Source organism: Mirounga angustirostris, unplaced genomic scaffold (genome assembly GCF_029215605.1).
Source record: "Mirounga angustirostris isolate CCGP_5_RB_7025 unplaced genomic scaffold, mMirAng1.0.hap1 SCAF_17, whole genome shotgun sequence".
In the NCBI taxonomy this organism is placed as follows: Eukaryota; Metazoa; Chordata; class Mammalia; order Carnivora; family Phocidae; genus Mirounga; species Mirounga angustirostris.
The window spans coordinates 29,845,853-29,858,662 of record NW_026991725.1 but is presented as its reverse complement, the minus strand read 5'-3'; the positions used below and the strand labels follow the sequence as shown (position 1 = coordinate 29,858,662).

The 12,810-nt window shown below is 57.5% G+C and overlaps 1 protein-coding gene across 1 annotated transcript in view; it reads right to left on the bottom strand.

Moving 5' to 3' along the window:
* Window positions 1–11,340, bottom strand: part of WNT3 (Wnt family member 3) — a 44,188-nt gene extending 32,848 nt beyond the window's left edge. The window contains exon 1 of the mRNA XM_045888723.3: window positions 11,261–11,340. Within this exon, the coding sequence (XP_045744679.1) occupies window positions 11,261–11,340 (80 nt within the window). The remainder of the gene's footprint in view (window positions 1–11,260) is intronic.
* Between the last annotated feature and the right edge of the window lie 1,470 nt (window positions 11,341–12,810).

The window sequence follows — 12,810 nt, the reverse complement described above, 5'->3', positions numbered from 1 at the left end:
CAGAGAAAACGGAGACTTGGAGAGTTCAGGTCATCCAGGTACTAAAGGCAGAACCATCTAGAGTCCAGGACTGCTGTTCCCCAAGCCCCCGCTCTTCCCCATGCAGGGAAAAGTAGGTCCTGGGGAGGAGGTGGGAGTGGGCCACAAGCTAGGGTGGGGAGTTGGGGCAGGGCTGGGCCGCGCAGGGCATCACAGGCCACGCCGGGGAGGAGGGAACCGCAGAGCTGCCCCGCTGCATGTCTTCTAATCGGGCCATTTAAAAACGACAAATCCCGGGCGCCTGGGTGGCTCAGTTGGTTAAGCGACTGCCTTCGGCTCAGGTCATGATCCTGGAGTCCCTGGATCGAGTCCCTCATCGGGCTCCCTGCTCGGCAGGGAGCCTGCTTTGCCCTCTGACCCTATCCCCTCTCATGTGTTCTCTCTCATTCTCTCTCTCTCAAATAAATAAATAAAATCTTTAAAAAAAATAAAAAATAAAAACGACAAATCCCACCACACAGGGAGGAACTTGGAGGCCGAGGATGGGTAAGACAATGTTCCAGCCTAACAAGCAGGGACTTGAAGGTGCGAGGTGACCCCAGCCCGTGAAGGAGCTAGAAGTGTTGCCCACGCAGAAGGCAGGTAACCTGCTGAGGGAGAAATGTAAGCGGCAAAGCTGGAGAAAGCAAGCCTTCTTCCAGATTCTGTGCCGGTGTGGCCCTGGGGGAGCCCCGTTACCTGCCCAAGTGCTGGGGCCCGGCTGGGGCGTTCACAGGGCCTGGGTGAGAGGACAAGCAGAGGCTCATCTACCACTGCCCGAGGCGTAAAGGTTTCCGGTCAGGGTAACAAACTTAAATAGGGTATGTCCCAGTCAACTCAGGGAGCTATATACTTTGACCTTACGTACTTTCTTATATGTAGACTTCAATAATAAATTAAAAAGTCATTCTCTCATCCTTGCTCGCCACCTGAGAGGCTGGGTTCTCCACAGAGTTTTATGCTAGAAAAGTGATATCAGAGTGTGGGGCGGGGGCGCCTGGCTGGCTCAGTGGGAAGAGCATACAACTCTTGATCTCAGGGTTGTGAGTTCAAGCCCCACGTTGGGTGTAGGCTTGCTCCCTGGTTATTATTACTTAAATAAATAACTTTTTAAAAAAGAAAGAACAGGGGTGCCTGGGTGGCTCAGTCATTAAGCGTCTGCCTTCGGCTCAGGTTGTGATCCTGGGGTCCTGGGATCGAGTCCCACATCGGGCTCCCTGCTCGGCGGGAAGCCTGCTTCTCCCTCTCCCACTCCCCCTGCTTGTGTTCCCTCTCTTGCTGTCTTTCTCTGTGTCAAATAAATAAATAAAAATATTTAAAAAAGAAAGAAAGAACAGTGACGGGAGAGCCAGCCCCCAGCCTGCCATCGGCCCACCCCTGTTCCATCCCACACTGGACACCCCAGTGAAACCTCCAGGCTCCATCCACAACCCCTGCAAATGGCCTCCCCTGACTACCTCTTGGGCCCTGGGACACCCACACCGGCAGCATGGCCCGCCCTGGCAGGATAAAACCCAGACAGAGGTCTGCACAGCCCAGAAGCAGGCTCACGGCCATTTGGGCAAGACACTCTAGGGGCTTGAGGACCCAGAGCATAGGCTGAGGGCTGGGGAGTGTGCACTCTGGGTGGGAACAACCGCTGGGACCCTGGCCCCAAAGCCCTGAAGCCTTAAGACCGCAGAGTGGAGCCCTCTAAGTGGAAGGGTCTGACGGGACCCCTGCTCCCTGGTCTCAAGGCAGTTCTGTGGGTCACGGCACTTGCAAAAGGACCTAGAGAAGCTGGAGAGAGAGATCATCAGAAGAGGGAGAGCGAGGTGGTTAAAGGAGTGCAGGAGACTGGGTCATCAGGGGAGCATGGTTCTGGAGAAGTGAAGACTCAGGGAGAAATGTACCCCTGAACTGGAGATGAACTGGAAATCCACAGTGAAGCTCATGTCCCCAGGAGGACAAACCAGAGAGTCTGGGCTGGGACTGAGTCAGGAAAGACTGCAGTCAGACCTGAGAAGGAACTTCCTGGCCGGCAGTTTGTGCTGTGTGGCGGCCACTCCTGGGCTGGCCAACTGTGCAGCCTTGGGCAAGGCAGCGGCTCTCTTGGGGCCTCAGTTTCGTCATCCGTGGAATGGGGATAACAGGAGTATCTTCATCCTGAGGTCGTTGGGTCGGGGAGGGGGCACGAGTTAAAGTGTGTGCTGTGTTTCCTCAGCACATACACGATGAAGTATCAGCTGGCCATGGCCTGTCTCCCCCACTCGCTTCCCAGCTCCTTACTTAGCCTCTGGCAGCCTCGATTTTCTCGCGGACAAAACAGGGATGAAGGTGCCGGACTCATGGGGCTGCTTTAGCTGCAAGGACGGTGCTGGACAGGAGGCAGGATGCTTGGTCACACGCACTGTCACAAGCCCCTATTTGCATTCCCAATGGCCCTGCAAGGAGAGATTGGTTTGTCTTGCTGGCCCGGCTGGCTCTGGCAGATAAGCGGGACTCTGTGCCCAGGGGCAGATTTCACACAAGGGCCCTCCGAAGAGACTGGGTGCTTGGTCCTATTGCTCCCAGCCCCCTGACCACCCCCAACACACATCTGCAGGTGCACACGTGCACACGCACACACACACGCGCGCGCGCATGCACGCACACACCCAGTCCTCCCTGGTTTTCCAACCTAGCTTGAGTGAATGGTCTGCCAGTTTGCAAGTGCGTGTATAGGCAGTTAGGATTTTCTGATGACCACAGGCCTCAGAAAAGCCCCTTCCAGCTCCCGGCCCTTCACCCTTACCCCACCTCACCTCCACCCACACTGCCTTCCCTGTGTGTCCCTCCTTAGAAATCCTGCTCTGTGCCTGGCTGTGCGCTGTGAACATGGGCATGTCCTGTGGCCGCTTGGCCTCGACGTCTGCCCCTCCCTTGGGTGCTCCCCACTGAGCCTCATGACGCCGCTATCAGCCCATTCCTTCCTCCTCTGCTGAAAAGACCAACTCCTCAAGCTCAGAGGCTCAGAGAGTCCTGCTGGGTCCATGCTCAGCACCCTCTGACCAGGGACCGACCCCTACTCCTCTTTTCTGGTAGGACCAGCAACGACGCTAACTTCTCTGGAAAGAACACGACGCTTCTCAACGGGCCTCACCAAGATGATTGCTTCTGAGGCTCTGGACAGTCCTGCAGCTGAGCAGGGCAAGTGACAGCATCATCATCACCCACGTTGCAGATGAGAACACCGAGGCCTGGGACGTGGTGAGACTCATCCAGGACCTCACAGCTGTTTGAGGACAAAGCTTTGTGCTCGGCACTCCCCACCCTGCCCCGAGGTCAGCTCTCACCAACCGCCCCCCTCCACCAAGCAGCTAGTCCAAATCACTGGGTGACCAGAAGCCAGGATTGAAATCTCAGAGCTGGAAGTCCAAGGCCAGCCGCTTGCCCGAGTCCCTTTTTATTGAGGTCCCGAACAGTGAAGGGACTTGCCTAATGTCACACCCCAAGTAGGGGCAGAGCCAGGGCTCAGGGCCCCTAACTCACTGGCCAGAAACCTCCCGCTGCCCCACACTGCCCCCTCTTGTGTCCCAGCGCACCTCTGCGTCTCCATCCTTCCCCTGGATGTATGGGTGTGCTTGACGTTTCTGGAATTCACTCCACACACATAATGAGGCCATTTTGAGAAGGCCCGCCTCAGGGGGAACCAGAGAACTGTCTAGTGTCCCCATCCTGACCCCTGCCAACCCCTCCCGGCTGTACACGCCAAGCTGCAAACAGATAAATATACTCTTTTGGCCTAGGCTACCCTCCCCCTTGCCCCCCACACACCTTTCTAGCCTCCAGAACTAGTGGCGGGGTTTTGGGTTTCAAAGCCATGAGGAGACTACATGGGAACCAAGCAGCAGCCGAGAGATGTCAGGTTGCCACATGGGTCAGCGTTCACAGAGGGGACCCAGATGTCACCACAGCAAATAACTGAACAGAGTGCGGTTGCTTGTCAACAGTGCAGAAGAGATTTTGTAGCTTAAGCAGGTGAATTGAGGGGACTCCCTGAGACATTGGTTTAACCTGAGGATAGGAAATTCTTCTCCCTCTGATACAAGCCTGCCCTTTCCCCTGGAGAACCCTCTGGATCTAAGGCAGCGCTTGCGCCCACAACACACAGGCTATCTGGCACTAAAGGACTGGGTTTCAGCCTCCGAGCACAGAACCTGGTCCCTAGTCCCCAGCCCGTGGCCCACTGAGAACCAAACATAAAAGGAACATACTTGAAGGAAGGATCCAGAAGCAGCGGTAGGATAGGACACTGAAGGGAAAGTGTGGAGTTGCCACCTCCAGGAAGATTCTAGAAACCCTTTTCCCTGGGTGGGTTATGGATTCACCTTGCCCAGAAGCAGGGAAGAGAGGAACCGATCCTCCTCCCCAGGCGGTCCTGTTTCCCAGCCCCCTTTGTAGGCCAGACTCCCCCGGAGGAGTCCCAGGAGATGCAACTCTGGCCTCTTCCCTTTTTCTCCACCTCCTCCAGCCCCCGAAGCTCTTCCTGCGCTCCTGGCCTAGCCTCTCATTGAGGAGAGGGAATTCCTTCTTCTGGCAGCAGGAGAAAGAGGGACCGTGCTCGGAGTGTGGGCAGTGATGGGGACAGGCCTGGAGGGGGAGGGGGTAAAAGTCGATCCCCTGCTGCCGCACTACTCATACCTCCCCCCCAAGAATGTAATTAAGCAGCAGGCCTCTGCCAGGAGCCAAGCTTTCTGCCTTCCGTCTATAAATCACCTTCTGAATCATCTCTCGGCTCCTGGAGGAGCAACTTCTGTGCTCGGGCTGGTCCAGGCGGCCCCAGGGCCCCTCCCCCTCTGCGCCTGCCTCCCCCCACCCCTCCCCAGCCCAGCCCCAGGTGACTCCAGGTCCCAGCTGGAAATGGCAGTGGCCGCAAGAGCCTCACAAACTGTGGGGTAGGAGGAGGGCTCGGGGAGGCGCCAGTGCCCTCTCTCCCTACCCTTCCTGGGCAAGCAGAGAGCTGAGGGTAGGTTTACCTGGCCTAATTCCGTCGAGTTAAGAATAAAGCTAGTCAGGGCACCTGACTGGCTCAGTAGGAAGAGCGAGCGTTGGACTCTTGATCTTGGGATTGTGAGTTCGAGCCCCATGTTGGGTGTAGCAATTACTTAAAAAAATAAATAAATAAACTTAAAAAAAAAGAATAAAGCTACAGGCTCATGGTCACCAGTGCCAAGGATAAGGGGGCAAGCTGACCTCAGAAGATAAGAAAGCAGGGCCAGGTGAGGCCAACCCGGGAGGGCTTCTTGGAAGAGGCAAGTTTTTCTTTTTTTTTTTTTTTTTTAAAGATTTTATTTATTTATTTGACAGAAATACAGGGAGAGAGGGAACACAAGCAGGGGGAGCAGGAGAGGGAAAAGCAGGCTCCCCGCTGAGCAGGGAGCCTGATGCGGGACTTGATCCCAGGACCCTGGGATCATGACCTGAGCCGAAGGCAGATGCTTGATGACTGAGCCACCCAGGTGCCCCAAGAGGCAAGTTTTGATCTAGGACTTAAAGGGGTCAAAATAGCTTGCAGACAGGAGGTGTGAGTAACTAACATTCACCTAGTAGTTTCTGTAAGCCGGGCATTGTTCTAAGAGCTTTATATGCCCATGGTTCATTGAACCTTCTCTACAACCCTATGAGGCAGAAGCGATCACTATTCTCATTTTAGAAATGGGGAAACTGAGGTTCAGGGAGGTTAACTTGCCCTAGGTTATCCAGGTAGTACGTGAAAGAGCCAGATGTGAATGTGAGCCGGGATGCTGGTTTTGGGGGCAGTGTGGTCTGGGGTGCACGCAGGCTGGCCTGGCAGCAGTGGGCAGCCAGCTCTGGGGCTGAGGGCAGGTGGGGCTGTGGAAGTCAGAGGCTAGGCTGCCTGAGCCAGGCCCTGAACGTCTGAGTGGGCCGGGGAGGGGGGGGTGTGGGGAGGGCAGGGGGGAGAGTGGCACCAGGGCCGCCCCTTCGCAGCACTGTATCAGTCCCTGTCATAGCCCTGGGAACCCCCAGGGGGTAGAAGGGATCCCTCAGGGGAGTCAAGGAAAAGGAAACCCAGAGGGAGGCAGGGACTTGAAGCAGAGAGAAGACAAGGAACTCATCCTAGGTCGCACAACCTGTGGGCGGTGAACCCAGAACTCAGACCCGAGTATCCCCACTCCACTCTAACCACTTCCTGGCACTCACGGGAACATAACGTATAGACAGAACATCCTTGGCCCTAACCTTTAAGGGAGGGGTGAGACATAGCTCCTCTCCCAAGCAGGGACAGAGGTAGAGAATGTCTTTCCCTCCCTGGTGGCTTTAGAAGGATTCTACGGCTCCCAGCAGGGTGGGTGGAAAAGGCTAGAAGACCAGGTCCTACTCCACTCCTGAGCTCACCACAATCTGAGGCCAGGAAGATCTTCCTTTTCCCCCACTCTCCCCAGAAAAGTCAGTTAGCTCCATCCTCCTCTGAGAAAACTCACCTCTCCTGCCCTGACCCCAAGCTCCTTGTCTCCCACGCAGACTTATTCAAAGTCTAGAGAAAACCCTAAGGTCATAGCTCCCTTCCCCTACTTTGTGTCCAGATCACCTTCTCAACTGCCCACACTGTAGTCTCAATCTTTGGTCTGTCCAAGTCCCATTCAGGTCTTTTTAACATTCAGTTCTGTAGTGAGGTGGCTTAGAGATGCTCGCTTGGCTGAGTCTACTCTTTGGGGATTTCCACCTAGCCCCCTCCCCATCTGCCTCAGTTTCTCCACCGTCATCAGTTACTGAGCATGCACCCAGATAGCAGAGTGTGGGGGCTGCTGGGGGCTGGCTGGGTTTGTTACTGGGAAAGCTGTGGGGAGAGAGAGTGTCCACTAAAGAACTTGGCACCTGACTCTTTTGACTCACCCCCACTCCCAGAAGGTCTTCCTACTAGGCAGCTGTCTCAGTCCCAGGGCCCTCAAGATTCCTGGGGTGTGAGTGATGCTCAGAGCCCAGACTCCACCCATCGCTCACCTCTTGGCCCCAGAGCTGTTGGAAAAATGCTCTGAGATTCGGGGAGAACTTTGCCTGACTGCTACCCCTTCCCCCGTGCCTTTTCCCCTATGCTAAAGCAGGTTCTTGCAAGAAAATAACTCAGCTCCAGGCTCCTGGTAGTATTATAACATTTGACCTGTTTTTGTTTTTGTTTTAAACAAAATGTGGTCCCATCATAAGAATACAAACAGATCCACCACCAAATTTGCTTCCCTTAGACAGCAAGCCCCACCCACAGTGGGGGTGGGGTGGGCAAGAGGGTTGTTAACTCACTTCCAAGAGACCTGGATTAATTTCCACCACCACCCCCCCAAAATCCCCCCAGGGAAAGGCCTGCCCTGGAAGGGAGACCACCCGGTTCAAGCCTGGCCATCCGATCTGCCCATCTGTCTGTCTGTCTGTCTGTCTGTCTGTCTGTGGGATCAACAGCCTCCAGCCAGCTCAGCTCCTCGCCAGCCCCAGCCCCAGCCCCAGCCAGCTGTAATTCCTGCCTGTTACAAGTGTTAACACCTGGCCTGGGGCCTTCCTCCCCCGCAGTCTCCAGGTGCCTCCTTGGGCCCAGCCCACTGACCCCCACGGGGTTTGACTGAACATGTTCACAAGCCTCTGAAAGGCGGGTGGAGGTGGGAGCGAGTGGGGGAGGCAGCACGACATCTGACAGAGAGGGAAACTGAGGCAGGGCTTGGGGCAGCCGCTGGAGTGGGGGAATGGGTCCCAGGTGGTGGAGAGAGAACTCAGGTGTCTTATTTCCCAGCTCACTGCCCTTGACTTCTGCAGAACCCTTTCACCCAAGCTGTGAGGCAGGACAGGCTGGTGAATCTCCAGCGTTAAGAGGAAGCAGAGCCCCAAGTGGGTGGGTCACACAGAGGCAGGGTGGGCTCCCGACCCCCAGCGTAGGCCCCTTCCATCAGGGCCTCTGTCTCTGGAATGTAGCAGGCCCTACGATGGGCCCTAATAAGGGAGTTCTTTTTTCCCCCAAGAAGGAGAAGAAAGACAAGTTCCTCCAGCAGGCGCTAACTGGGACTGACGAGAATTATAGAAATCAGTGTGGCTGTCACGGCTTCCTGTCCCCACTCTACCCCTACCTGGCTGGGAAGGCCTGGAGCCCATCTCTTCCTTCCCTGAGCCTCCATCTGAGGCCCTGATGGCTCTACTTTCTGGGCTGCCTTCTCTCGGGGCTGGGGCCCGAGCAGCGCTGGCCCCTGGGGGTTTAAGGGGCCTTTCTTGAGAGGTGGCAGGGACAGCAATCCCAGCTAAACCATTCCCCCTGTAAATCCCTCCTGGGGAATGCGTGAGCTGGGTGGGCTAAAGAGAGCAGGTTGTGCTGGGCTCCAATGCTGAAAGAGCTGGAATCTGCCCAACTGCCCTCGAGGCAGAGTGGGAACAGGAATCCGAGGCCTGTCCACTCTACCATCCCCGTCCCAGGCCCAGCCCCAGCTCTACGAAGGTGCCTTCCCTTCCACCCCAGCTCCAAGACCAAAGACAAACGGCCTAAGAGGGGAGGGATGCTGGCCGCTGTCCTCAGGCAGACAGGATGAGCTCATGCCAAGAAGGGCTCTGTCCCCTGCCCCGACACTGCCCAGCCCGGGACCCTAGGTCAGCCGGGCCCTTCGCAACTTCCTTGTTAGACCTTTGTCTCCTGCCGGACTGCCCCTCCAGGACCACGGACACCCACCCAGCACCCAAGCTCAGGATGTCACTCACACCCGTAAGTCATAGGTCTGCAAACATATCCACAACCCTGGGCCCCACCAGTCACTGGCACTTGAGGACAGGGTCCCAGGCGGACCCAGACACAGCCTCACACTCCTACTTACAAGCACAATCAGGTCATTGCCATGAGCACCGATATCCATGCACAAAGACAGCTGTGGGGCTTTCCCCTGACACCGTCACGAAGGCATGCGCGCACACGCATGCACACACACGCGCGCGCGCGCACTCACACACACCACTCGCATGCCCGGTCATGAACAGTCATGCATAGTGTCACAAGCATACACAGGGGCTGACCTTTACGTGGGCATAGACGCTTCTAGACTTCCTCTGTCTCACACACACATACACACACATCCCAGCACCAGCCACTTGCTGACACTGTGTATAGGGACGCAGCACACCCTGTCACAGCCACGGATCCCCCATCTCACGTGAGTTTACATCCATGGTGGCCCCGGTGCGGGAACGGACTCTTCCACATGCAGAAACACACTCGTGTACAGTTGACACCTCTTATGATCATAGACCTAGAACACACACACACACACACACACCCCTCTCCTCGGCTCAGACAAAGCAGCATCCCTGTCTCCCCCCGCCCCCCGCCAGCCCCCAAACAAGCCATGTGTCCAGCATTGGGCACATCGATGTCCTGGCCTTCCAGGTTTTTCCAACATCTTGCTATCTAGATGCTCCCCAACACACCATTACACACCAGACTCTCCCCCCCCACAACCCTTCCCCACAGACACTGCCCCCCGCCCTGGGAAGTGCCCTCCTCCAGTTACTAGGGTAGGGGACCTGGCCCCTTCCTCACCCCTGCAGCCTGTGGCGCTCCAAGCCTTCTCTCCATACCCTCCCCCACCAGTCCCCGTGAAGGTAAAGAACAGCATGGCCTTGGCCCAGGGATGGAAAGAGGGTCAGAAAGGGCTGGAAAGGCAGCGGTCTTCCCCCAACAGGCAGAGCCCCCGACCTGGAATCCCTGTCTGCCCCAGCCACCCCTTGGACTTCTTTATGTACCGGAGGCCCCAGGCCAGCCCAAAGCCGCGGGAAGGATGGGCTGGGCAGAAGAAAGACTTTCCCTTGGATGTATGTCCTGGGAGCAACTCTCAGCACCCTCTGCACACAGACCCTTGGCCATGCCTTGCTCCTGCCACCCTCCTGGCCCCCAAACAACTGGAGGCAGACTCAGGGTGTGGCCCCGGAACCATGCTGGCTCTGCTCCCCCTAGCTTGGCCTGGGGAGGGGGTGGCGAGTCAGGGAAAGGGGGACGCACAGGGGGCACCGCGCCCTGGTGGCCTTCCTCTCTGACTTTCAGCTCAGGGGCCACAGGCCCTCTTCTTACTCACGGATCCCAAATTCTTCCTTCTCACCTCCCACCCCCCGGGCCGAGGCTCTCCTACGTCCAGGAGGGTAAGATTCTTTAATTAAAGTTTTCCGGAATGCAGGGGGCTGGAGACTGAGGACAGGCGGGGTATAATTTAGAGAACTGGTTTCAGTGTGTCTTTCCCCTCTGGCCTCTGGGACCTGCCAGGGGGCGGTGGGGCTGCTTGGAAAACAAGGGGACTCCCTGGAACTGGGGCTCCCAAAGGGCTGTTTATTCCTCTGTCAGTCCCCCCCCATACATGCACACCCCCCCAAACACCGCGCCTGGTTTCCCAGCCTTATTTACTAAAAATGTCTTTTGTATCCGCATTTCTCGGGGACAGAATTCTCCTTTCCCTCTCTCCCTTTCTCCTCGGTCCTCGGTTTTCCAAAAGGAACGAATTTGACATGGAGAATTGGGTTTTTGGTCAAAGAACAAACCCACCCCCTCCCAAACAACTACATTTTCAAAGAGCCCCCCTTTTGCCAGGATGGACAAACAAGAAATGAATAAAATCTGAATTCAATGGCATCTCGGATCAGCAAATACCATATTCACTTCTGAGGCTCAAGATTAATCTAGAGCAGAGTGGGGAGAATCTGATGAAATCCACCCACCCCCCGCCCGCTCCCCTGCCCCAGGGGTCCCTGAAGCCATTGGGGTCTAAAATATGAAGGCAAAAGGGGGTTATTGTGGGGGAAATCTCTTGATGGAGGCGCCGGCGGAGATGGGGGTGGCAATGAAGAAACAAGATGATTTTGCCCATGAAGACCCCAAAATGGAGAAGAGGAGTGGCTGGGCCCCAGGGACAGCTCTGGATTTCCAGAAACCCAACTGCAAGCAAATCGAGGGTCTTCGGGGCCCCCAGATGGGGACGGGTGGAGGGTGAGGATTTAAGAATCAGAGACCATCGGAGCCGGGAAAAGTCCTCCAGCCTCTGCAGCGAGTAGCAGGGAAAATGGTGATTATCAGAAAAGCCAGGAGTTGGATTCTGAAGGCGACACCAGCAGAAAATCCAGGAGGGGTGGGCGAGTGGGGGGCTGGAGGGAGGCAAGGAGAAAGGAGCTGCAGCCCACCCCCAGCCGGCGCCCCCCACCTCCCCGGGACTCGGCGGAGAAATCGGGCCGCGGGCAGACAAGAGGCGAGTCTTACCACCAAATTGGGTAGCCGGCGAGGACCCTGGTGCCACAGAGCAGGAGGCCGAGGAGCAGCCCGAGCAGGTGGGGCTCCATTAGAAGCGGCGCCGAGGAGGAAGTTTGCCCGCGACCATGAAGAGGGGGAGCGACGCCCCCAATAGTTGGAACAAAGTCCACTTGAGATTGGAAATGACTTTCGGGCTTGTCAGAAGCGCACCTCCACCCGCAGCCGCCCCCCTCCCGAGCCCAGCGCGGAGCAGCCGGGTTTGAGGATGTCAGCGAGCAGCCAATCAGCGCCCGCGGCCTAAGGTAAGAGATGAGTCTGTAGTTCAGCCTGTCAATCACGCGCCCCTCCCGCCCGGCCCACGAGTCGGGCTCCGGGAAGGGCATCGCCCAGCAAACTTGGGCAAAGCCCGCGCCCCGGACACAGTGGGAACTTGGGGGGGGGTGGCACGCTGGACCCTCTGCTGGCCCGGGACCGCTGCGGCGCCCCCCCCCCCGCCCCCCGCCAGCCAGGTTGAAGAAGCTGGGGCTTTGACGGGGGCGTTCACGTGGTGCCGGGTTGGCGTGGGCATTGATGGGTGGCTCCTTGTCTCTCGGGGGACCGTGACCCCTTTGGACTTGGGCGCGTGAGAAATCGAGAGTAGAAAGCACACGGATGTTTCCAGAAGCCTCGCTCGGGCAGGACAGGATCCGAGGGTCTCGGAGGGGGGTTGGGAAATACAACCCCTCCCAGCCTCCAGCCTCCGGAGCCGGCGAGCCTGCCGGCCACTCGACCCCGGCGGCGGGAGGTCGCTTCCCGGGTGTCCGAGAGGCGCGCAGAAGGGTCCGCTGAGGCTCGAAGGTCTGGCTGCGGGCGGCGCCGGGGGACGGAGCTGAGTGTCATTTGAGTCTTTTGTCAGGGATCAGATCGGTATCGGGACCTCCTGCTGCCTTTGCATTTCCTGCAACTGACACCAGCGGCCAGTTGCATTTCCTGCTCGCGGAGCCAGGTCACTTTCTCCTCCACGAGGGGTTCAGGCCCGGCCTCCAGCTCGGGTCAGAAGCAGTGCCCGCAGTCCCATTTGGATCTTATGGATGAACCGTTTGGGGCCAGTGAAACGCAGCAGCCCCAGCAGGGCGCAGCTGGGGTCCTTGCAAGACTGTGCTGCCCGCCAGGGCACCCTCCCCCCCAACTCTCTGCCTGAGCTCCCACCTGGGGTTCGGTGATAACGGGTCCTTTCCCTGGGTGGAAGCCAAATGTATCCAACACCCCCACCCCCCACCATAGGAGAAAAGTCCCACCACAGCCCCCTGGGGTCTTTCTGTCCTCTCCCTCTCCAGACTCCAGAGAATTAGGTCTCAGCCCTGAGTGGTGCTGGGATGGAGGCCATTCTTGGGGGACTTGCCCCCTGTCACCTGGGCGACCTGCTTCCCAAGGCCACCCACGGCCCCAGAGGCACCCGGGACCCTGGAGCAGCCCTGGGCCAGGGGTGAAGAAAGCAAGGCCAGTGATGGGGGGCAAGGGCCACTGCTCAGGGGATGGCGGCAGAAGGAGCAGCAAAGAAGTGGCCCCCAAGTCCCTCA